Source organism: Chiroxiphia lanceolata, chromosome 8 (assembly GCF_009829145.1).
Source record: "Chiroxiphia lanceolata isolate bChiLan1 chromosome 8, bChiLan1.pri, whole genome shotgun sequence".
NCBI classification, from domain to species: domain Eukaryota; kingdom Metazoa; phylum Chordata; class Aves; order Passeriformes; family Pipridae; genus Chiroxiphia; species Chiroxiphia lanceolata.
Window position 1 is genome coordinate 22,353,524 of NC_045644.1, and position 25,090 is coordinate 22,378,613.

At 37.2% G+C, this 25,090-nt stretch overlaps 1 protein-coding gene across 3 annotated transcripts in view; it reads left to right on the plus strand.

The window, feature by feature from the left end:
- Positions 1–25,090, plus strand: part of ADK (adenosine kinase) — a 278,700-nt gene that overhangs the window by 243,771 nt on the left and 9,839 nt on the right. For all 3 annotated transcript variants that reach the window (XM_032694367.1, XM_032694368.1, XM_032694369.1), the window contains exon 10: positions 16,405–16,491. In XM_032694367.1, the coding sequence (XP_032550258.1) occupies positions 16,405–16,491 (87 nt within the window). The remainder of the gene's footprint in view (positions 1–16,404; positions 16,492–25,090) is intronic.

Here is a 25,090-nt window from a genome sequence, read left to right on the forward strand (position 1 = left end):
GAAATCCCCTTTTCATGTGCAGTTGCTAGTAGTAAGGAATACTCAAGGCAAAACTGTGCCTCTTATTAAACTTAGCTCAAATTTCAGGTACTACAATGAATTTACATTCTGACATTCTGAGGAAAAAGTACCCCTTTAAGCTGGGGAAAAATGCATGTTTGTTGAAGGACAATAAATATATTTACTGTTACACAGAGAACTTCTCTATTTGTTTCTCAGATACAGACACATTGATGTAGGACGTCAGTTTTTATATCATAATTCTAAAAAGGATTCTTGGCGACATAACTGCTGATAGACAAATCCATTGTTTTTGTAGTAGAAATTATATGATGTTGGAGTAGCAATATAGAGTGAAAGAGTTGGGAGCAGGACTGAGGAAGACCAAAGGTCTGTCTAACCGGGTGTTTGCAACAGTGTAAAGCAGTGGGTGCTTGTAAAAGAGGATAAAACCAGAGCAAATCTATAATAATAGTTCCATGTTACACTCCCCTAGCTTCCAGCAAAATGTAGCTTGAGAATTTGAGAACTAGAGATATTTTCCTTGTGCTTAATAGGCCAAAATAGGATTTTATCATTCGTAATATCTTATGATAATGAGTGTCACAGACTCTGTGTTATGTAAAGAAATACATTCCCCTAATGGTTTGGATTCAGACACTTAAGAATGTTCCTGGCTGTCTCCAGCTGCTTGTATTGCACAGCTCATCCACAATCATTCCATGTACAATATCTTTTTACTTTTGATTTTGCAGATCTTTTGCTTATGTCCCCTACACTAGTCTTTTTTTCCAGACTCTTTTTCTATTCTGTTTACTTGTTCTGTTTTGATCCATAATTCTGACACCCTGAGCCACCCTTCACTGCACCTTTTTTCAGGTCTGCTTACTCTTTGTGAATGGGGGACCGGAATGTTCAATTTGCAAGTGCCTGAGAAATTTACAAAGAGGTTTGATTTTGTTGTTTCCTTTGTTCTATATTTCTTTCTTATTAATTCCTAACATTTTATTTGCTTTTCTGGCTGCCCACTGATGATTGATCTGACATTTTCATAGAATTATCTGTTGTAACTTCAAATTTTCATTACGGTCTGGTAATACATGGTTTAGAGCCCATCACTGTGTATTTAAAGCTAGAGTTGTTTTTAAATGGGCACTTTTTTTACACTGATTGACAAAGAATTCTGTATCCCATTAATGTTAGACACTTTTGCCATTCTTCACACTCAACTTTTGTTTTTATTATCCCAAATGAATCTAAATGTCTCACATGAAGATGGCACATGATGCACTGGAGAACTCCCCTCAGAAATGGTATCTATAGCCTGGAGGTGCTACCCCATAGTATGTGCACACAGTTAACATTGAAACTGGACTTAGGCAGGGGGATTTTGGTCAGACCACCTCTTAAACCACTTGAGGCCTGCCTTGCTTGACTCTGGAGAGCAAAATTGAATTAAATTTACAGTAAGCTTCTGATTCGGGTGCCATTAAATCCCAAATGGACCTTCTTGTTCAGAAAAGAAAGTACCTAGGTGCACTGTAGCTTTTTTAAATTGGTTTGTGGGTTTTGTTTGGGGTTTTTTGGTTGATCGGTTTGTTTGTTTTGTTTTGGGGTTTTTTGTAGAAGTTAGACTTTCGCCATGATGTTACTCAGTTAAAGCATCCACACAGAATTAATTCATCATAAATTTCTGGTGTCTCCTGTATACATGGCTGTAATACTTTAAAACTGGTATAATTTTACTGGTGACCTGAGTGAATTGTGAGGTATTTGTACAGAAAACGTTACATCACTACATCACTGTTACATCACTGTTTGCTCAAACTATGAAGCAAAAGAACTACCTACCAGAAATCCTGAGAAGAGAGAATGGTAGTAGTTAAGCCTTGTGGTTACCAAGGCAGGCCCCTACTGTTCTGGGCAGCCATGGAAGGAAAGAGGGTTCACCCTACTCATTCTGTGACTATATGGTTCTCAGACCACAAGATACTGAGACTGGGGTTCCTGGCAATTTTAAACTGATAGAAAAATCCAAAATAAATGCTCCTCCTAGGACACACATTTCCATCTTCTACTTTTCCCCCACTCTGCCAGCACTTCTCCACCCACATGGGGCAGTTCAGCAGTCTGCCCAGACTGGCAGAAAGCTGCCCTGGTGAGGTGTGGAGCATTCTGGACTAGCTCCTGGCAGGGTCTGGGTGCTGGTGCCAGCACGGGAGGAGTGCATGTGGCATTTGCCATAGAGGGAGACAAGGATGAGGCTCCAGTGTCTGCGAGCTGTAGTGGCTGAAGTTGCTGTGGAGCCTCTCTTTGAGTCATAAAACATGGTGTTTTGTTTTGAACTTCCATCTAGCAACAAAGGCTGTAGTTCCAAAGTTGGAACACAAGTCGCTTCAGCATCACCTGATAATACTGTAGAATGATGTCTGCAAAGCAAATACAGATGGCAGAGCCACTGGTATGCTACAGAAGGGAAACAACTCTTTAACATCTCATGTGCTGAAAACCACCAATGTTATCTCCATTAGGAGAATAGTGAGACAGCAGAATTGTTCATTCGGTAATTGGGAAGCACTGGAACTAATGACAGCTGTCCAAATTTAATTTATGCTTTTCACATACACATGTAATTAATGCAACTTTGTCAAGGTTATCCCTGTTTTCTGAAAATGACACCTGCCCCTCTCCGTGTACACCAAAGAAGGAATTCTGGTGACCTTCAATTTTTCAGAGACTGTTTCTAGAGCTGCAGTGTTCTGTCAGTCTAAATATATCTTTCTGAATTTTTGAAGAAACTGAAGAAAATCCAAAACTACAGTATTCTGCTTCATAGAAAATAATAATCGTAGAAACTTTTAATTAAATTTATGCTTGAAGTTTAAAGTCCAGCATTGTCCTTTTCTGTGCATTCATTCTATTTTCCTACAATATTCAGCAATGGACATTTCTCCTTAAAAGCATATGCTTTAATGAGTTGAAATCTGAAACTCGTGCTTTAAAGGTTTACAGTGCATAGGCTTCTCACCTCCCAACACTTAGGGTCAAATCATACTAACAGGGTAGCTATTTTTTGAAATTAATCATATAGTATTTTTTTTACCAATAATTTTTAAGAAATAGATTTTCTCTGTATCCTAAGTTGGTGTGATTATTTTTTTCATTGTAAGAAATTAAATGTATGGCTTGTTCAGCAGGTTTCATAAGAGATCAATAATTTGTTGCCTTAACTTTTTTTTTTCCTGTGGAGATGTGGGAAGATCAATGTCTGTAGTGCCCTAGGTCATGATCAATACTTTTAATAAAACTTCCTTTTTTTCCTCTTTCCTTTTTTTTTTTTTTTTGCCTTTGTACCTTTATATGGTTTTGCTTTTATTAATGAGCTTTTCCTTTAGTTTCAGACCATTAATGGTTTTCAGATAATGTCATACTGCCCAAGGTCAAGGCCAGTTTGAACTTAAAACTCTACCTATCAGTGTTTAAATCTATTGGATGGTCTTAGATGTGTTAGAAGACATAAGAGTTTTAATCACTGCTTTCCAGAGGCCCAAAGTTAAAACAAAACAAAATCTTAACCTTCTGGGAGGATGACACATTCAGGGTTTTTTTACATTTCCTTCTTAAATAAATAACGGAGGTCTTGTTTATGGATCTCATGCTGGCATTAACAACACCCCTGACTGCTGTGACCTGGACTACTCTTCAGTTAAAGATACTAAATGCTTCATATGGACTTTTGTAATGATATACTGCTCATTTTGCAAAACCAGGTTGAAATAAGATAGCATCCCTTTTGTTTATTCCTGGAATTCTGGATGGGAAGGTAGCAAATCATCAAAGTGTGTGTTATCAGCTGGAGTGCTTGAGAGAATGAGATGTTATTGTCTGTGAGGCTCACCCCCGTGTCTTTTGAAATCAATGGAAAGATCTCATTAACTTCATTGGATATCGATTATGGTCACGGAGAACTTAAAACATTCATGAATATTAATGGATTATACTGATCCATGTGTCTTTTTGTGTGTTGTACTTTGTCTGGAATCTGCGATTCCATTTTTGGAGTCTTCCTAGAGGTTACAGAAAAAGCGAACTTTATGTACACTGAAAGATTTGATAACGCATTTTACCTGGAGGTGTCTTCTATCTTGTATGGCACAAGTAAGGGGCATAAAGAACTCCACCTTTGACCACTGGCACCCAGGCACATTATCTTCTGTAGGAGATCTCTTTTTCCCATTATTTTGTCGGAGTTAGCCTGTTTTTTACTAGGCAGCAGTTCCCTTCATAGCAAATCATCACAGAGGAGTTTGAACAGCAGAATCTGTGCTCAGAAGGTGCCCTACAGACTCTTGTAGCCTATCATCTTTAATTTAGAGATTTTATTTCCCATCTTGTGATTACAGTTGAATGAACATTGTAGAAAAGTTTAAATTGTAGCTATCCATGTCATGCTTTTGCCGTAAATGATGGAACTTACGTTTTCAAGCCTCTAATCTTCACCTGCTCAAATAGTCCCTATAAAATAATTGCACAGAATGGAAGGAGAGTAAAATGTGGGTATGTATGGTGTCCCTGGATGAAAATTAACTACAGGAACTGACCCTTTGATTAGAAGTTTCTCTGCTGTAGCATCCAATTGCAGGCAATGAAAGTTGTGGGAAATAGATGGCTGAATAGAAGACAAATCCTTAGCTCCAGGAGGGACAGAGCAGAGATCCTGTCTAGTGGAAAAAACAGACAAAGAGGGAGATTTGAATGGGTCCTGCTTTGCCTGACTTTGGGGATTTAGGATTTATTCTGTGTAAGATGACAAAACATCTAGAATTAACACTGAGGGCGTGGGGAGGTTAATTGGAGTGCTTGGAAATGGTTAATTGTCTAAAAGTGGAATTGTGAGATCTTATGAACAGTTTGGCTCAGTGATTTCCACAGTAGGTTTTAGAAATAATGCAGAATGGAATTGGTTAAATGTCATATCTGAAAAGTAGACTGTGCCTGTCAGTCTGGTACCAAAGACCTGACCTTGACACACCTGAGCATAATATAGGATATGAAGTGGCAGTTAAGATATAAACTTTTGGACACCACAAAAATAATGTTTATGTAGTTGATCCCATTTGAATGAAAGTAGACTCTGGCTTACTTTCACCATAGCTGTTTTCTTTGTTATGAATAATAAAGTCAGTAAAGTAAGCAGACCTGGCATAGAGTATATACAGACAACAGATTTAGTGAATAGAATAAACACGGACTATTTTTATATTGTTATGTTTTGGCTATACCTAGTGAATGATATAATACTAATGTTTGTTCAAAAAGAATACATAGAGTCCTCTGAAACCAGATTTAAATTTGGGAGATTGCTTACATTGATTTTTTTTTGCTCTGGTCTGCTACCCTGTGCCCCCCACTGCTCTTCTAATCCATCCCTATTCTTCTGCCTGCCCCTGTGATTAGCAGTCAAAACTAAATCAGAGAAGAGTCTACGGAACCAAATATTTATGTCCCTTGTAATGAGACACTGTGATATTGTACTGTGAACCTGAAAAGATGCCAGGCCATGCGTTGTGGCTGATAGCAGTTGATCACAAATGGAACCACAGAACTCTACTCCAAATTGTTGGCTTTATAAATTTGATAATAAGTACATTTCCTGATAGAATATAAAAGTGCAATAAACTGTGCATGCCCTCTCTTCCCTCCGCACCTGTCCAATTGCTGAATGCCGTTTGTACAGTACATTGTCGTCGCTGACAACTGAATAAGAATTTTTTAGGAGCAGTTGGCTATCAAGTGATGGCAAATTTAAAGGTTATGCAAATTGTGCCAGTACAGCCCAGCTTGTTTCAGACCTCTTTTCTCTATTATCATATCAATTGAGTCAGCTCATAGTAGACAAAGCAAGGTTATGGGAACCACCTAGAGCATCATGCACCATTAAACATCAATGCAGCATACATGAACATCTGCAACAAAGATCTTATTAACAGAGGGTATAACGGAAGGCAATAAACAGCTTTCTTAGTCACCTAATTGTAAAAAATTTAATAACCTAATACTTGCAGTATTTATAAACAGCAAGTTGGCCAAAAATTATGTAATTGTGGTGGATTAGATTACAGTACTTATTACCCCCTGTAAATTACTACAAAAATATGAAAATCCATTTGTGAGCAGTTAAACACTTTAGTTAGTAGAGTGCTCAAAATGCAATTTTCTTTTAATCTCTGGTGCATCATGCACTGTAAGTATCTGCTTTTTGTACTGACATTTTTATATTTGGTTAAAACCAAATGTAAAAAAACCTAAGGATTGATTTTAGATTTTCATTTCAAAAATGAAGGCACTGTTGTTTTGTTGTGAAAAATAGAATACAGAAAACATAAAATGGTCTTTTATGTGTGCAATCAAAACATGTTTGGAGGAACAAAGTAAATCATGTTAGATATCTGTACTGGATATGTATTGTGTGTTGGCTTCTGGAGGTGTCACATCACTGGTCTGGAAGACAAGAGCATGTGAAGCTGTGGTCTCCAATGGCTTAGGGAAATCAATACAGAAATGAAAATATGTTTAAAAAGTCAATAACAAAGAGAAACAAGGTTTGGCTATACAAGGCCAAGCCAAACTTCTAGGAATAGGCTGGGGTTGAAGCACTCCACTTGCTGGAATCAGATACATTGGTGGGGAATGCCAGCCCTGTTCTCCATTGAGGTGGGGGCACTGGTGGATTCTCTGGGTGAACAAGGAACCAGAGGCCTGCTCATGAAAGGTTAGAGCTACAGGAGGAGAGCACTGCTGTTCCCATTTTGCCCTGAATGTGCAAATGTACAGAAGAATATTTTTAAGAATAAAAACAGAAAAAAGAAATAGGAGACTGGATGAATAAACTAAGGCTCAAAGGTCAAGTTTGACAAGTGCATTCAGCAGAAAAACCTGCTCCAAATGTTAGTCTGTTCCCAAGCAGCTTTGTTCCTTCCTGGCACCGTCTGCTCCTGACTCTGTTGCCACCAAGTAGCAATGATCAGATCACATTTGTATTTATATGGAAAAAAATTAAGCCTTCTAAGTTTTTGTTGGCATAAAAATCCAAATTTACTAGCTACAATCAGCCTCTGTGTCACCAGTAAACACTTAAGTCATTGCTTTAATCATCAGGAATCAACAGGCAATGGAGAAGGATGGGCTGAAAAAGGGAGTGCTTACACAGTAAGCAGCAAAGATGAGTAGAAGCTTGGTACAAGTTTGGATTTGGCAAGTTGAGAGTTACAGAAGTTAATTTTCTTTCCCTAAAAAAAGGAAAGTTTTTCTTCAAAAATTTTAAATTGAAAGCCTTTTTGTTTTTTTAAATCTGGGTTTATTTCTACTAGGAAAAAATGACAAAAAAAGCAGTCAAACTGTCTAAATAGCCAGTATATGTTTTCTACTGAAATGGTTCTCAAAGGAACAAGTAACAAGCATTTTTCCATTTTTTTCCCCGCATTTTTAGGTTGCTGTTCAAATTATTTCACTCTGTGGGCTAACCATAGTTTTTTCCTGCATATCTGTCTGGTTTTTAAAGCGGTATCTGCTTCTTGACTTTCTTCACAACTTTTCATAACTTAATTGTATCAGCAGAGTGTCCACATTTCATTTATATATATCTATTTACTTGCTTACCAGTCTTGCGTTTCAGGTTGGAAACTTCAGGGCAGGAATTTTATTTTTTTCTTCTAATACATACCATGGTGCTCACCTTGACGACACAAGAATACACATTAGGTTTAAAAGATCATGAGTTGAACTTGCCTGGATGCGCCAACTAAAGTTCATTTTAAAATGTTTTATTGCTTCTAAAAAGATCAGTGTGTTGGTTTGTGTATAATTTTGAACTAACTTAAAATTGAATTATTCAGCAATTTAATACTACAGAAATAATACTTTAAAGGAAACAACCGAGAGTGACAGGCAATGGTAGGAGTTTGACAAGGTTCTGCAGAGATAGAGGCTGAAAATTTTTAATTTTTCTGCTAGGTTAGTTATTTTGGTTTTGTCAAGCAGCCTGACTTAATATCATTGGAGTTTACATTAAATGACAGTCCCTGTAAAGCCTGTTGTGTACGAGTATACCTGTGTACTGCCATGCTTTCAAGGCCTTGGTACACAAACATATGATTGAAGAACCCTTGCCAGAAGCTGTTTGTCAAAACTGCTATTACAGTAACTGTATCCAAATGAATTTAGTGCACTATGTAGTCAATAATTGTATAAATTCAGGGTTGCATAATTTACATTAAAATGTATCTGATTTTATTTTTAAAAGGTGGTAGATTTGCCATCCTGTTTACATCAGTGGTTAGGGAATACTTGCAAACTGATAAAATGATACTTCAGAGAGCATAGTTTGGGGTATTTAATTATCTAAGAAATTATCTGCAACTAATGTAGGGGATATATAAACTCCTGCATTTTGGGACAGATTCTTTTCTTAGACTGGCATAACCCTTACAGAATTCCATTAAAAACCTTCAACTTGCTCTGTTTTAACTGGATTTTTAAGAGCAGAATACTTTCTTATGGAGATTAGAACAAACTTCAGCCTCCACTGTGGTGACATCTTCTAATAGATTTAAAACCTGCTAAAGCCTGAGAAAATTCATTTGGTAAGCATGTTTCATTCTTGAAAAATAAATAAGTAGTCTAGGGAGATCCTAACTAAAGCCAACATGGAATTTACAAATACTGAATGAGAAGAAAAATATAATTGTAAAAGTTCTAGAGCTTAGCTCTGAGTTAAAAGGATGAAAATTGAAAATTTTACGTGTAATTTGAATTTTTAAATGCAGTGCAGTAGAACTTCTATGGTATAGCTACCTCTGAAATGGCCAATTAGTAACGAATTAAATTTGTTTTAAAGAGAAATAGATATACATTAACTTATTTTTAGTAATATTTCTAGGGAAGGCTGTCTCTTTCATTCCAATGGACTGATTTTATTTATGAAACTAAATATAAATTCTCCCAGAAGAAAAAGCTCCTTCAGAGCTGCTCTGTAGTGACCTAATGCTCACTCCTTCTCTTTTCAGTCTTACTGATGCTCAAGTGAAATAGAAGTGCCTTGGGCCCATTTCTGCCTCCACTGACAACCCATGCTTCTCAGATTATCATGTAGCATAAAAAAAGCTGTCATGTAACATGGCATTTATTTAAATGATGTGATTTCTGTGTTCACCACTCTGAAACTGAGGTATAGCTAAGAAAGCTTGCAAGTTTTGACAGGTGTGTTTACCCCGCTAGGGCAATATGCTTAATGTATGAAAAATGTGAGGCAGAAAACAGTTTTCGTCCTACTCAAAACCAAATTATAATGTGGTTTTTTTCTCTCTCTCTTTCTTATTTTGTTTTGGTTTTAACCAATGCCCTGATAAGCTTTTGGGTAGGAGTTGCTTTGACCTGATTTATAGGTTGATACTTGTCAGAAGATTCTCCCATAGGAGAGTGTCTCGATGGCCCAGCTATGCAGTGGTATCAAATGTGTCTGTAGGATACCATGAAATGGAGTACAAGCATACAGGCTTTCCTGACAGTGTGTGGGTCAGGGCAAACAGTAAGTGAAGTGCACAGTCCAATTTCTGAGCTGAAAGGTGCTTCATTATTGCACAGTGAAACCCCATGGCCAGGTTTCAGGAGGCTGAAGAGCACGTGTAAGCTAGAACGTATATGTTGGTGTAATTTGGACACGTGCGTGTGATGTATTCCTTACCTTGGACACTGACATTCCAGCTGTCATCTGTTTCTGTGTGTTTTCAATTCTTGAGCTATCTATTTACAGATAGAAATAGATTTGTTTGTATTTCCAATGCCCATATACAGCTCAAAAAATAATTGGGAGGGGGATGTTGCTTGGATTTTTACATGTGAGGATCAAATAAGTTGTACAGTGGTCAAACCAATACATGTAGGATTTACAGTGCAGAACGAGATGCTTTATATGTGTTAGTATCCAAGGCCAGATCTGGTTTTGTGTCACCCTGAGCTCACTGGTGTGACTCAGCTCCCTGCAGTAGAGCTTGCTCTCGATAGAGACTGGGATCATACAATTCATGGGTTTCATTTATTGTAACCCATGTCTCCTGTCTGCAGGACTGATTTTGATCTGAGCTCTTCATAGCACTCCCCAGAGAGTTGTCGTGTTGTATCGGTGAAGTATCTGCAGAAGCTTTTCTTAATTTTGGTGCCTATGACTTCACACCCTTTTCATTTTCTGAGTCCTCAACCCCTTTCTCAGTCCGGACAGGAATCACAGGAAGAGGATTTAGCCCTGAACACTACCTTATGTCTCCAGCAGCCATGCCGAGCTAGAGGAGTGTGTTTGCTGGCAGTTCAGTGGGCGCAGTTTCAGCTCCCTCTGAAATCTGTGCCTGGCGGGCAAATGGCAATACTCTTGTGTGCTTGTAAGGCTTTTTCAACAGAGTTCATTGCCATTCTAAACCTTAAACATTGTGACACATGCCAGAAAAATTCAGCAGCTTGTTCTTTAGGGCAGTTTTTCCATATATGTATGCACATATATATATTAAAAAAATGTTATGTTAGCAACAAACTGAAGCAGAACTAGTATTTTCTGTTGACCTCTTGCTTCTCCACTTTTTACACAAAGTGTTTTGTTTACTTGTTCTAGGAATTATTTAATATTAATTTATTATAAGAGATTTAATTTGAGACATTCAACTCATGGCACTGGCAAGTGATGATATATAGAATAATGACATTTAAGTCTGTCCCACACCTTTGATGAAGTAAAACAAAACACATTTGGGCCTACAGAAGCTGATGAGTCATTAGTTGATGCTGTTACATTTGTTACAATTGTAAGTAGATACAGAGTTCTGAGTCCAATCTCGTGCTGGTATAAATCAAGAGTTATTTCAAAGGAGTGGTGTTAAATTAACAGGAGTGCAGACAGGATCAGACGTAGATTCAGAGGATACATGCTGTGTGCAAAAATAGTGTTTAATTTCACATCATTGCTATTATTTGATATGTATGAGTGTACAAGTTCCTTTGGATGAACCTTCATCCCCCTGTTAACTCTAATCCTATGAATCACACTTCACTGAGATGCTACGATTATGTCTTCTGAATAAAAATGCTCTTGACCAGATAGTGGTACAATGTGTATGTCTGAGGAGAGCTATGAAGGGAAGACAAGTCTCATTTACCTCATAGAAGACAGGGAGAATGGGGTCTGCACACTGTCATTCCCCCCATGGATAGGTATAGGACCATATCTACTCTATGAGTAGAGCTACAGAAGATTCAAAGTCTTTGGCATCATATTCTTTCTCTGTTTCTACTGAAAATGAACTAGTTGTCTCTGAGGGACAGCACTTTGCATCCTGACCAACACTTTTGCTTAGCCAGCTACAGAAAGAATTTTAGTCCTATTGCAAAAGAGACACATTACTTGGGTCCTTTATTATGGAAATCGATTAATATTTGTATTAGTTGTATCATACCATAGACATTAAAGCATTGTAAATGACAGCTGCTCTATAACTTGTTTAGGGTAACATTGTTTATTATAGGGATAAAGGATGAACAACCTCTACATTACTAGTTATAAATATTTCTTGGGTACTTGTTGAATTCGTTACAGTACCACATCGTTTGTTGTGCATTATTAAAATACTTGGTAGAAAATCCCAAAGCATGCAGCTGACTTGCATCTTGTTTATTATGCTATTTGACTCTATTGACTTGCAGAAATAAATTCCTTCTTTTTCTGACAAGCCCTAAATAGCTACAGCACCCGGCCCACAGCAGTGCACAGACCTAGATGGAGGAGATGTTGGCATGCAAAACAAGCCGAACTTAATGTGCACACAGAAAGGGCCAGGAGGGCCAGAGTGTCCATCTAGTGCCACTGTCTCAAAGTCCTGGCCTGAAAATGCAGGATCTCCTTCTGTTTGCTTAGAAGTGACAGGTTGAATCAGCTCTGCCAGGTTTGAAATACATCATCACTGGAAATCTTAAGGATTTCTAAGGGGGGTTCAGCGTGCAGTGCCCTGCCCCACGTTGCCTGATAGCTTTGGACAGTGCTGTGTTGATGTGGTGGGGCAGCGGTGGTATCTGTTTGACGTACATTATCCAGGGTGGAATTGTTGTGCGAAGAACAGGAACAGCAGCAGTGTTTTACTGTAGAACAAAACAGGAGAAAGTGTTGTTATACTAAGGGTTTTAAGGATGTATTGATGTGCTGAAGAAGGTACAGAGACTTAGAACCTGTAGGCTTCTGGGGTTTAGCTTCTGGAGAGAGGTGAGAGCTAAGAATCATCCGAACAGACATGAGCTAGTTTCAGATACTGTTCTCATTACTTACCTTACAGCTGCCCAGAGACATTTATAGGTTTCTATGTTCTGTTAAGTTCTTCCTGTCTCATTTTTTTCTTTCTTTTTATCTGTTTTTTGGCCCCTGATCTAAAGAAAATTAGAGAGGATGGAGGTGGGGAGGAGATGGGACAGAATTCTGTTTCACAGTTGTTCCTTTTTTTACAAGTTAAAGCTCACAAAAGAAACATGACTGTGACTCCATCTTGTAAGCATCTGTACTACCACTACCAGCCCAAAATCAAAAGATTATTTGAGGAAACAGCTAGACCTTTTTTTGTATATATTTTAGGTCTCCCTTCTTCCTTTTATTTTATTTTAAAACAAAATTAAGGACACTCCAACATGTTGCCCATAAGAGTTCTGTTACAGGTAATTAAATGTAAGTTTACACATTTAATCTACTTTTAAGAGCAAGAGAGACTGGTAAATGACCCAGTTAAGGAAAGTACTCAGCCTAATTGGATGTAATGATTGCTTGCTGGTGTTTATTACTGTACTAAGAGTAGACATGTAGTCTGTGGTTCTAATTTGGTTTAAAGACAGACCTGTAATATTTGCAGCTATCATCAGAGTTCAGTTGTTTCTGTTAACATCGTGAAATAGGCTTATATTCACTGGGAAGCTTAAATGTATTAGAATGGAAGGAGCACTGTTTTTTTTCAGTTAATATTGCTCTCCAATTATCATCTTTCTAGACTGTTTTACCTACAAAAATGTTTTAAGTTAGATATGCTAGCACATATTTTTGCCTGAGGAAAATAAATATAGATTTCACATGTTTACATACATAATGCAAGAGATTAGCAATAACTGAATTTACCAGTGAGCTGAATCCTTCTGACTTGTCTGTGAATATTGTCTTCAGCCTATGGAATCACTACATTAATGTTTGGGTTGGATTATTTCTATATCATTCTGAAAGAATGATTTCCTGACTAATGTAAAGTCATTGAGAATAGAATCAAAGTCCCAAAATTTTAGATTTCATTATTGCTTGTTACTAAAATTTCCCTAGTTATAGTCACCGTGTTGCAATTTGCACTCACAATTCTGGGCTTCCAGGAAATGATATCCGAGTGGAATGTGTTGTATCACAGAAGATATTTGTTGCTTAAAAATAGAACACTGGATTTTATGCCCAGAGGAGCAGCACTTGGACTTCAAAACACTTACGTAATTATTCTTTATTTCATAAGCTCTCAGAATGATGAGTGAAATCAGAACTGACTTTGAAAAGCAAGGCCACTGACAACCAATGTACTTAGCCAAGGTGTCTCAATGTTCACTATGATGGATTTGGGAGTTTTATATCATAATAGATCAAAAATGAAGTTAAAGCAAAATTAAAGTCACAAAAGCAAGGATATTCAGAATGGAGACTTCTGCTTCATCGTAATTCACCGTGTTGGGCCTGGTTGTTACACAACACAGTTCAGTCAGAGGAGTTAGCTATTTAGGTGCTAATACACAGCACCTAAATACAATGTAATTTAATGGCAGCTTTAATTCTAACTGACTTCATTTATTGTGAGGGAAAGGAAAAAAAGCCTAAACCTCAGTATTCTGTTGTTGATATTTCAGTACAAATTATTGTCAACTATAATGTAGTAGACTCTACTGTGCTAGAAGAAGTTCTCCTAAGGTTAAAGAAAGATAACTTGCCTATTGGATATGTGCATGTAGTAATATCTTTGTAATGTGGTATGTGCTCCTTCTGAAACTTCAGTACTTCAAAATATGAGATTATTGCTCCTCTTGAAAATATATATACAGTTATATAGAGAAAATGTAAGACCCAGAGATGGAAAACTGTAATAAGAAAAAAACTTAAAAACAACTGTTCACCAGACAAATTTCTTGATGGTATTTGGGGTTTTAGACTGATTCAGTTACAAACAATTATATCTACTGCAGAAAGAATAAAATAAGAGCTCATAGTGCAATACTTACCTGCACGTACTAGAGGGAGCTGAGGGAAGGAATCAAGACAGAGGAGGAAAAGAAAGGATAAAGACGATGGTGAGAACTTTCATTTGTGCTAGTTTGCTTGAATAGAATCTTATTTGATGCCAAGTCCCGTTTACAGCATTCAAAATACAATGTCTGTGCATTATTCACTCTCTGTGCCCAAACACAGACATTTGTATGCATATGCAATTGTCTGCTGTGCATTTAACGTAGAACATCTGTGTGTGCCTGTGCACACTTGGGATGGAAGCAGGTTAGCTTATTACATTGTGGCTTCAACAGACTCATCACACTGTTCATTGTTTTAGTATTATCTAGAGCAAATCAATATACCTTCTTGTGAAATGGATGGATACACTCTGCTCGTCTGGCAGAGTTTAATGTAAGACCTCTCCTTCTTGATTTCCAATTCAAATGAATCCTGTTAAAATTACTAAAAAACATTGCTCTTGAAGACTATCTTAAGAGCACAACACAGCATTGAAGCACGTTTCTAAATAGCTTTCTTAACAGGATACAGAGTAGGATGCACTGAGAACTGACTGAAACCTGTTCTTTAATTAGAATATTCATCTTATGTTTTTCATTACCCTTTTTCCTTTGCCTCTCATGGATGGTTGTTGCTAATGCTCCCCTCCCCTCCCCTCCTGGTGGGCCAGCCAACAGTTCCCTCTGGAGGCAGCATCATTATATCTGCCTGGTTCACTTAGTAGCAGATGGTGAAGAGCAGTAGAGCTGATACACTGCATTTCACAGAAACCAGGATCCTTCTGGTACCTCTGCAGCATACACAGACTTGCCTGATTTGAGACTGTGAATTCTTTATATGCCTTCCAAACTAGGTTTCCTTGTTTGCTACTGTGTACATCAGTGTAAGAGCGATTTTTATGATCTGCTCTGTTGCTGGACAGTGAAGAAACTACTCATCTGCAGGTTTCAGCGACTGGAAGATCTATTTTGCATTTCATTTCTATTTTTACCAAAAATTAAAAGAAAAAGCTCTGATGGTTTTCATTTTCACTGGTTGACAGGCTTTTCTTCCCCCTCCCCTTTTTGTAATTCCTACTGTCTGCCAAAGGACAATCTGTTTGCTCTGAGACAGTTTAATGCATACTGACTACCAGAGGCAGAACTTCCATTGGCTCCGTTACAGGGGTAATTTACACTTTAACAAGGTATTGTGACAAGGTGGTAATTATATTTTTATCACGTCATTATGACATTACCACCTGGAAAGCCATAGCTGATTAATTAGTGGCATATATTAAATTTATAACCCTAGAACTCTAAAGTTATCATACCTAAGTGGTGTAATTATGTTGAACTGTGGTGTGGCAGCGAATTGAAGGTGAAGATGTTGAGTATCCACCTATTGCAATAGGTTTAAGGAGTGCCAGTAGAGGGCAGGGAGCTGAAGGAAATAGTTGGGTTTTTTAAATAAATCCCAAGGAAGGGGGAGAAGTGATTGAAATCTTGAAACCAAACCTAGTCATATGGCAAGTTGTAAGGCTTCTTACATATATGGGGGTTTTTTAAAGAGGTAATTTGAGAGCACTTTGATTTGCACTTGTTTCTGCATTTTATTTCACAGCTTTATTTTAGTTAATTGATGTGTATTTTGATTTTCACAGTGCAGCAATTTCTGTTGATCTTTTGGAGGCTTGTACTGGCCATTCTGGAAGCTACATCACCTCTCTGCAACCAATAGGAAGCACTGTTTTTGGCAGGACACATTTTTCTTAGTCTTGTCCATATGCCCAGATGTTTTATGTTGTTCCTTCTGATTTACTTTTTTCCCTTGTCTTTAACATTAGGAGGTAGAGAAAATAAATTAGGCTGGAAGTAAATAATGAAAATGCCCACAAAAATAGGTTGAGTCAATGTGTTTCCATATCCCTGTGCAGTAAATACAGACAGAATCATAAGCCAAATCTATTTTTATCCAAATTACCATGCTGAAGGTCAGAGCTCCAGTTTTGAATTGTTTTGATTTTCACTGTTTGTTGTGCTTTTCAAAGTTGTATTTCCAAGTAACTCATGTTTTATTCTTCCCTTCCTCTACAGAAAATGAAGTGACTACTTTCCCTGTGTTGGTGAGTGATCAGAGTGAAATTGTGGATACCAATGGAGCTGGAGATGCGTTTGTTGGAGGTATTTCTTACTTCTTTCTGTTGTTTGGAGATTATCCTGTTATTCTCTCTCTATAAAATCTACCGGTTTTTCATTCAACTGTCCTTCAAAACGAGCTTCATTCTCTTACAGCTTTTCTCTGCATCCTGAAGTTATATGATTTAATTAAGTTCTGATTTCCAAAGGGAAACTGTGTTCTATTACTTCAAAAATAATATGCCGTTATGCTGTACTCTGGTCGTTTTCATGAGATTAATTGTATCTGTCAGACTGTTGCATAAACAAGCTGCATCAAGTACTATATAGTGTACAGAAATCCCTCCTGGCTTAAATGTTAACACATTGTTGTTCTTTAAAACAGGTTGTAGTGAATATTAAACAGTATGTTAATAAGTGAGCATAATGTCTCTGATCATGTCAATTTTGGTAGAACATCTGCTTCCAATACAATTATTTGGACATCAGAAAAGAATGCAAAGGGTTAATTTGTTAAAACAAACCCAGAAAATATCTGGCATTGCTTAATATACATTTGCAAACTTACTATTTTTTTTGGCACAAGCTCTAAGGAAAAAAGAGGATGTTATGTCTATGCCTGTTTTTAAAAATTATTCAATATAAGCCAAAAACCAATCTAATCCAAGATTTCTGTCATTCATTGTAACCTTCATCCATGTAGTTCTGTGATGCACTGTTGCATCCTGAAGGCTCTAATATCCAGTACATAGTAGCTGTAAGGAGCTCCATTAGTCACTAATTTACTGGAAACATTACCAAAGAGACTTTATAAATAGAATTGCAGGGCTCAGTCTTGTAGCTGTGAAAGGGATAACAAGCAGTGTGTTACCAAATTAAAGCTTCAGAATTGTGTCCCACTTCAATAAAGTATTCAACATAAGCTTAATCTTAAGCATGTGAGTAATTCCATCCTTACTTAATACAGCACTTAAACCAATGATAAATTTTCAGTATATGCTTAAATCTGGCTGAAGATAGGAATGTTTTCACTCATTAGTTCAGTGCTTTCATGAATCAAAAAGGACAGAAATAGAGGGAAACACATTAGGTCATATTATTCATATACCTTTTAGGGCATGCTTGTCACTCTCTATTGTTCCTAAATCACAAACAAGACTAAATTTGAAGCAGTAGGTAACAGTGATTATAACATAAATAAGATCATTTTCAAGTGCTTGTCCTTGTATGCATTTGCTCTGTGTGTCAGCTGTGCCAGTAAGCTGCTGTTCTTGTGGGGGGAAAACAGAGAGAGAAGATCTTGCCTGTTTTGTTTTCCATGGCAGCCATGTAAATACATGTATTTATTCTCAGTTCTTCAGATTTTAGGCATTTCGAAATCAAGACTTTTTTAATAATCCTACTTTTGTTCTTTCTTAGTTTACCTGCAGGAAGACTGTTGCAATTAAATAATCAGGGCCTTAAGAACTGCCTGATCTCTAAAAAAACCTTCCACTTTAAATGACATCCTTTTCCCTGGTACTGTCATAGCTGTTGTTTTTCTGCAGAAGGGCTAAAACATTGACTTTGGTAGTTATTCAGAATATCCTGAATGATATAAGCCACATCAGTCTCTATTCCAAACTACTGCCTTTCACCGGCAGTGTAAGGAGTTCAGGCACATCCTGTCAGGCTGGTCTTGGATCAGTTGTGAGATTCCTTCCTCAAAGGAAAAAAATTATGTGGACGGTGTTAAACTCAGGGAGAGAGGTAGGGAAAGCAAGGAGGGAGATCTAAAGGATCAACTCTCCTTTGTCAATCTAAGTGTTGAGATAATGTGTCTGGATACAGCAAGCTTCTGTATATTTGGGGTAATCTTAACAAAGGTCCTGTATCCTATTTATGGCTGTGTATGTATTATTTTCCTCAGTTACCCCACAAATAACGCTGAGGCATCAGATGCTTTTCATATGGAGTACAAGTGCAATGCAGGACAGTGCATTGTAGAGTTCTCCTTCACTGCCAGGGAAAGAAAGGACCGCAGCTGGTTTTCCCTCTGCAGTGGAAGTTAGCTCAGCAGTTGCAAATCTGTCTGAACTCCCCTTGTAGTCAGACACTTACCTGAGTATTGGTGTGTGAACTTAGGCTCTTGTTGCACCATATTTCTCTCTCCTGTGACACAAAGCAACATGAGCTTTAGAATATCTGTAGTTCTTCCATTAGCTTCTGGAATATCTTACTTCTCCTCTGTCACTCCATAAATAATAAATTGATCATTTTTTCTCTTCAGAGAATACATTTTCCTGAGTTTAGTACAGATGGAAGAATTGGGAGTCATAACAGTCTAGATACACAGCTGATTCTAGTCTTATGAATTTTGGTTCTTTCTTCATGGTGTCATTTAATTTTCCTTCCCATATGTGGGAAATAGGATACTGGACTGGATGGGCTTTGATTTGGTCTGTGTTTCATTTGAGGGAAATGTCTGTATTTTATCTGTGTCACACTTTTCATGTGTTTTCAAAGTACATATTTGCAACAGGAAAAGTTCTTTATTGTCTCCTTACCAGCAAGCCCTATTCAGTAATGTTGGCAATGCTGCTCAACATACATATCTTCTATTGGTTCTAGCATCAAGCCAGCTGCAGTGTTATTGTCCTGACAGAATTTTTATAACAGAATGGTTATGTTCTCTTCAGAAAGAAGCTTTTCTAGCTTTTTCTTTGACTAAGGATTTTATCAGTTGTTACTACCTAGGCAACAGTACATGTAATGTTTTGATTTTAGCATCCTTGTAGTAAAATGTTTCAAAATTAATCCCTTAACTAAAAAAATCACCCAGTGTGATAATATACTCTCCTGGAAGCATAGTTCCTTTATTCAAACAGCAGAGAACAAGATTCCCGTGACAAAGTTCCTCATGCTTCTCTGTGACCAGTATATTAAAATGACTGAACAGTGGTTTTGTTGAAGCAAATGTTTTGACTGAGTGGGAAATGTGGGATATAATGAGAACTAACCCCATCAAGCAGGATTTATTTTACATTGCAAAGTTTATTAGACTCTATCACATTTTGAAAGGTCTTTCAAAGAGGCACTCACATCCGGAGGTATAACTCACAGACTGTAAGGAAATTCCTTCTCAATAATTATGCCAGCTTGGCAAATCACCCCTCATGTGTTTCTCCATGTAAAAGTAGAAAATAAGAAATCTGTTAGGGGTTTTTTACTAGAACCAGTCTCACTATTGAAGGTATTGAAGCCTTAAAGTCATGAAAAAGTTTAAAGACACAAAGTTTCTGGGCACTTGTAACTCTGTGAGTTGATTCATGAGTTCGGCATTTCTGAACATGAAGCCGCCGGCCTCCAAGGAGAACTAGCTCACCCTAACAGCTAGCAGCAAGAAATAAACTGCATTCTTCAGTTGAAATGTGTTTTTATTAAGTTGGCACCAGGAATATCTCTGAGTTTCTTGCCTCTTACTGCAGACATCAAGTCATCTGCCACTCAGGCTGGTGCAATGCATGAATGAGAAACTGGGTTTTAAAATTGCTGCAGGTATCTTTATGCTAAAAACACTTCTCTAAACAATACTATCACATTTCTGCCTTTATTGCTTTCTAGCTACACTGCTACCTTTTAGAAGTTTAAGCAATAATGATTTACTTTGTAGCATCTCAGCACCTCTTGTGGTTTTCAGGGGTACCACAGATTTTTGGTTATAAATCCCTAAAATATCCATAAATTGAAGTTGCGATTCTACCTCCATGTTCTTAAGACATTGACAAATCACTTGAGCTTTGCTGATGTGGCTTATGTCACAAGAGTCCTCTTAATGGAATTACAGCTTTCGTTTGTAGCGTTTGGGGAGCGTTCAGTTGCTCATTAAATTAACATTTATTTATTACTAGTCAGCCCCAGTTTGAACCTTTGCAATAATGATAATCAAAGCATATTTAATGACAATAAATAGATTGAAAAATGGGCAGTTTTACCATCTTATGCTTTCCTTTATGCCATCCTGCTCTCTTTAGCCAGAGTAGGTCTGCCTTCTGTTTGAACTCCCCTTTGTCATTGACACCGTAACTAATGAAAACAATAAGCATCTGTTCTGATAGTTGCTGCCATTGTTCCCTGCAAAATCTTTCCCCTAGAATCTGTCTACTCAGTGGAACTGGGTAGAGAGTTCATAACAAATGAATAGAAGAAGGTGTAAAATCAATGTTTCTTCAGCTTCCATCAATATAAATGTATTGACTTAAGTAATCTGCTATGATTTAGTCATATACTACATGAAAAGTACTAGAGTATGAAATGGAGCCACAAATCATTTTAAAGTAGTGTGATGAAGCAGTGACAGAATGATCACAGCAAATGTATATTACGTATCACCATGCTATAAAGATGTTACACCATTCTCAAGGAAAAGAAATCCCAAGGTAGAAGGAGCTCTTCATTAAGCATGGTACAGTGCCAAATACGAGCTGATAGCAATTTGCCTCTGTCAGTATCAAAGCAGAGGTCAATGGCTCAAACCACCTGTCAATTTAAAAATCTCATTGGCAGCTTTCATGTGCTGAGGAATCTCATAAAGCTTCGGGCTGTGGTTTGAAAGCTACCTTCGTTTTTGGTGCACATACCTACAGAATAAGCAGTTCTCTCTCTTTCTTGTGAAGCCCAGCATGAGCCTTAAGAGGTGGCCAACAACTGTCTCAAGTGTCAGAGAACTACTCTGATAGAGACACGGAGAGCAGCAAAAGAGGAATTGTCCTCTTTTATGTGTCCTTGTGTGAGTGGACCTTATGGCATCCTTATCTCCTCTTTAGAGAACCACAGGGCTTAGTGAAGATACTTCCCTCCTTTTGTTTCTGTTTGAGCCAAACTGGCTCTGTAAAGCCATTCCCTCATCTTTAATATAGACATTAATTCCAAACATTATTTTTTGATCTTAATCTAAATGTCTCTACAAATTAAATAAAGACCTTGGACTTTTAGGAGTTTGCCTAAAGGTCCTCATATTGTTCAGATTTACCTGTTTTCATGAGGTAAATGCAAATGATTTTCTACAGACTGACATCCAGCTTTGATTTCAGAGCTAAGTAATATTTGGCATACTTCTATATTTTCAAAATTTTAAAATATTATCCTTAGTATGAAACATTCTTTGACTATATTATACATGTACGTATGCATGTATGTATATTTGTGAAACCACAGCGCAAGAAATAAAAATATAAGTTTACAAAGAATACATAGTGCACAGAACAGTTGCCCAACATTGCCCCTCTACTATTGAAAATTTGATTGATTCAGAAACCTTTTTGAAAAAAAGGTCTGATTCTGTTTTGTCAACACACTAGAATAACTTTGGAATAGCTTGACTGAAGCTAGTGGATTTAAACAAGTATCCTCTTGATAAGAATGGAAATGTAATTGAGACCAGTATAATAATTTTTATGATGTTATTCTTCAGAATCCATAGTTTATGGAAGGAATCCAACAACTTTTAAAATAAAAAGTCATCTCGGGGGGATTTAACATCATCTGAATTGACCCTACCCTAAGCCAGGGGCTCAAGCAAGTGACCTCCAGAGGTCCCTTCCAACCTAAATTGTCCTATAGTCCTATGACTTTAATCCTATAGGTATTATGTTCCCAGGTGCCAGTTCTTGCTCCTCTGGAAATCTAGCCTCAATCATCTTCAGAGGGCAATGTTGGTGGCTAAAGAGCAGGAGCTGACTGAATTAAAAAATGAAGTTCATAGAATGGGAATTCCATCTTCTTGCAATAAATTTGACCTAGGGCAAAGAGAGACTGTACTCATGACTTTGTCTAATAAGTCCCTTATGTATTTCCTGTGAAGCAGTTGTGTGGATGGAAGCATGTGCACATGCGAGAAATTAAGTAAGCTCTTAGGAATAGTTGCTATATCAGGAGTGCTAAACATGCAGAAAGATCTGATAATGCCTTCAGCTGAGAAAGAGTTGAATGTTTTGTCAGAAAACTAAATTATTAATAAGCTTGTGACTATATTAAAAAGAAAGTTACTTAATGGATTTCTAGGGCCCTTGAAGATTGTGGAAGAATTTGTTTGTACTAAAAACAAATATTCCTCTTATTTGTTGTATTTTCCTCTCTGTATAAATCTCTATTGTAAGAGCTACCCTCCCTCCAGTACTCACCCTCCCCAAAGTGTTCTAGATTTGTTGAAATAAGGGTTCAGGGAGCTAGGAACAGTTCTTTACTGAAGAGCAGGAGCATGATATCAGAAGCTGCTTCATCCACTTACAGAGGTCTTTAATTTTTATAAGGTTTTTATACTTGTTTAAGATACCTTGGGAAGTTTTCATCATTTTTTAATCACGTTTGATAGAGAGAAATACAGTGGATAAAATATCACTGCTTGAAGTACTCCCTTCTGATAACACCAGAGCTCTGAGCTGCATTTTATTTGACAGCTGTGAGTGAGGGGTATTTTTTGGTGATATCAATTAAGTATGTATGTGCATGTAACTTGTAATGGCTGATTTTTGCTACAACATTTGTCTTCACCAGCAAAGAGAGAGGGAATACTACTTTGAATTGTTCTGCCTTTGCTTTGAGGTAAAGATAACAGTTATAACAGAAAGCAGCACTCTCTTAGTTCTCATTTATACAACATGGCTAATTGCCTCTGAGCAATCCTGTTGTTACTGAGATCATGGCAGATGAGATATGAAGCTTTGAAATAAAAATACTTTCTTAGTGTCATCAGCATTTTGACTGACAGCCCGCTTTGCCCATCTAATACTCCTGGTTTATAAACAGGATACATGAGTATAATAGCTGAGCTGCAGATAGGACATCAGTCTTTGCTTGCTAAGGGATAACTTGTCAACATGTTCCTGACAGCATTTGTAACTCTCTCAGATAAACATCACACGTAAACCCAGGCTATTAGATGACCATGTTATCTCTGTAACTGACCTTCTATGAACTAGAAAATTACTAGATTATATGTTCCTAGTTGATTTTTCTCAGTCTCAGCTAGAGGCGCATCATTATTCTGATCAATAGTGTAGCCAGTCGCTAGTAATTCCAACGTTAGTATTGGCTCAGTTTAGAAATTTGCCACAGTTTGAATTGTCTCTACTTAAACAAAACCATAAAAATAAATATAACTCAGAAAAAAACATGGAATATTTCTGTTTTCTTTTTTAATTCCCTACTTCTCTTTTTACCAATTTGCCATCCTAAATTAATTCTTTTGAAAGAATACACTCTTCTGTGCTGACATTATACTTAAAACTGGTTGCAAGTGTTGTCCAAGTATAATTGTGATGCAATCTGGTTTAATTGTTTTGTTATAATTGCTACCCTTCTCTTGGTTTCTAACTGTTCCTCTTAATTTTATTACACATGTATTCTTTATCATAATGTAGTAACTTAAATATGGTAATTCACATTTTCACCTATTCAATGTAAAGGCAATCCAGAAAAAGACATAGTAGAATTAATGTAAGGCAAAACATTAGTATACTTGCTGTCATTTTTTAAATAACATGTAGAAGTGAGAGATCCACTTAAAAGGATCAGTGTATGGAATTAAAAACCTTCAGAAGTTTCTAATTAGACTGAAGCAGGACCTGATCCTTTTAGCCTCTGTGTCTCTTTTCCTGTCAGTGACACCGTCAGCGTTAAGGGAGCCTCAGTACACAGCAAGAGGATTAATATTTTGCAAAATTGGGTTTTAAAAGGTGTAATTTACCTCACCATAAATTCAGTGACATTCTGGACAAGCTTTGTAAGAAATAAACGTCAAATAGGTTGCATACATTTTAAAAAACAAACCTACGGTGTTAAAAATAGATTTTCAAAACCAATTATAAAGTTCCAATTTTTGCTGTAATAGCTGTGGGACAATTACAAATTGACTTAACGCCTCAAAGCAAATCATCACCGTTTAAAATACTTTGTCATACCTACTATCCCTACCCTCATAACATTTCATTTTATGTTAATGTGTCATGTGTAAGAAAATCATGTAACGATAAAGAAAATGTTCATATGGAAGGTTAGAAATTACTTTAATGAGTTATTATTACCTTGCTTGCAGACTGTTGGCAATATTTTTGTGTTATTTTAATGTATTCTGAGTAGAGACAGAGGCACTCGTCAGATGGGATCATCAAGAACATTCCCCTGGGAATCAGGGCAGGATATAGTCCCCTAAGAAATGATGTGTCAGATTAGGCTGATGCTATATTCGCAGGAGATAAAACACCACACCAGGAAATATAAAAATACTCTGAAATATGTTGTGTCTTTCACATCTAATGTGCCTTGGTGGGGTGGTTTGCAGATTGACACAATGGCCATAAAGGTACTTCTCAGACTGGGTATTTGCTAGCTGGGTCCTTGCATGCAGCTGCTCTGTTATATAACAGGATGGTAACGTCTCCCAGAATTTGTTCACTTCCCCCACACCGAAATGGGTTCATACTTGAAGTGGGAAGATGGCAAGATTGCAGTAAAAAGGAATTAAAAGAAAAAATATGGTACAAGTTGAAAGCAGCTGTAGTTGCAGTGCTTGTAGGTTGATTTGCCACTGATCTCCAACTTAGCAGAAAGGGACATTATTGTTACTGGTGATCATAAGTTATTAGTATCAACCCAGGACTTTAAC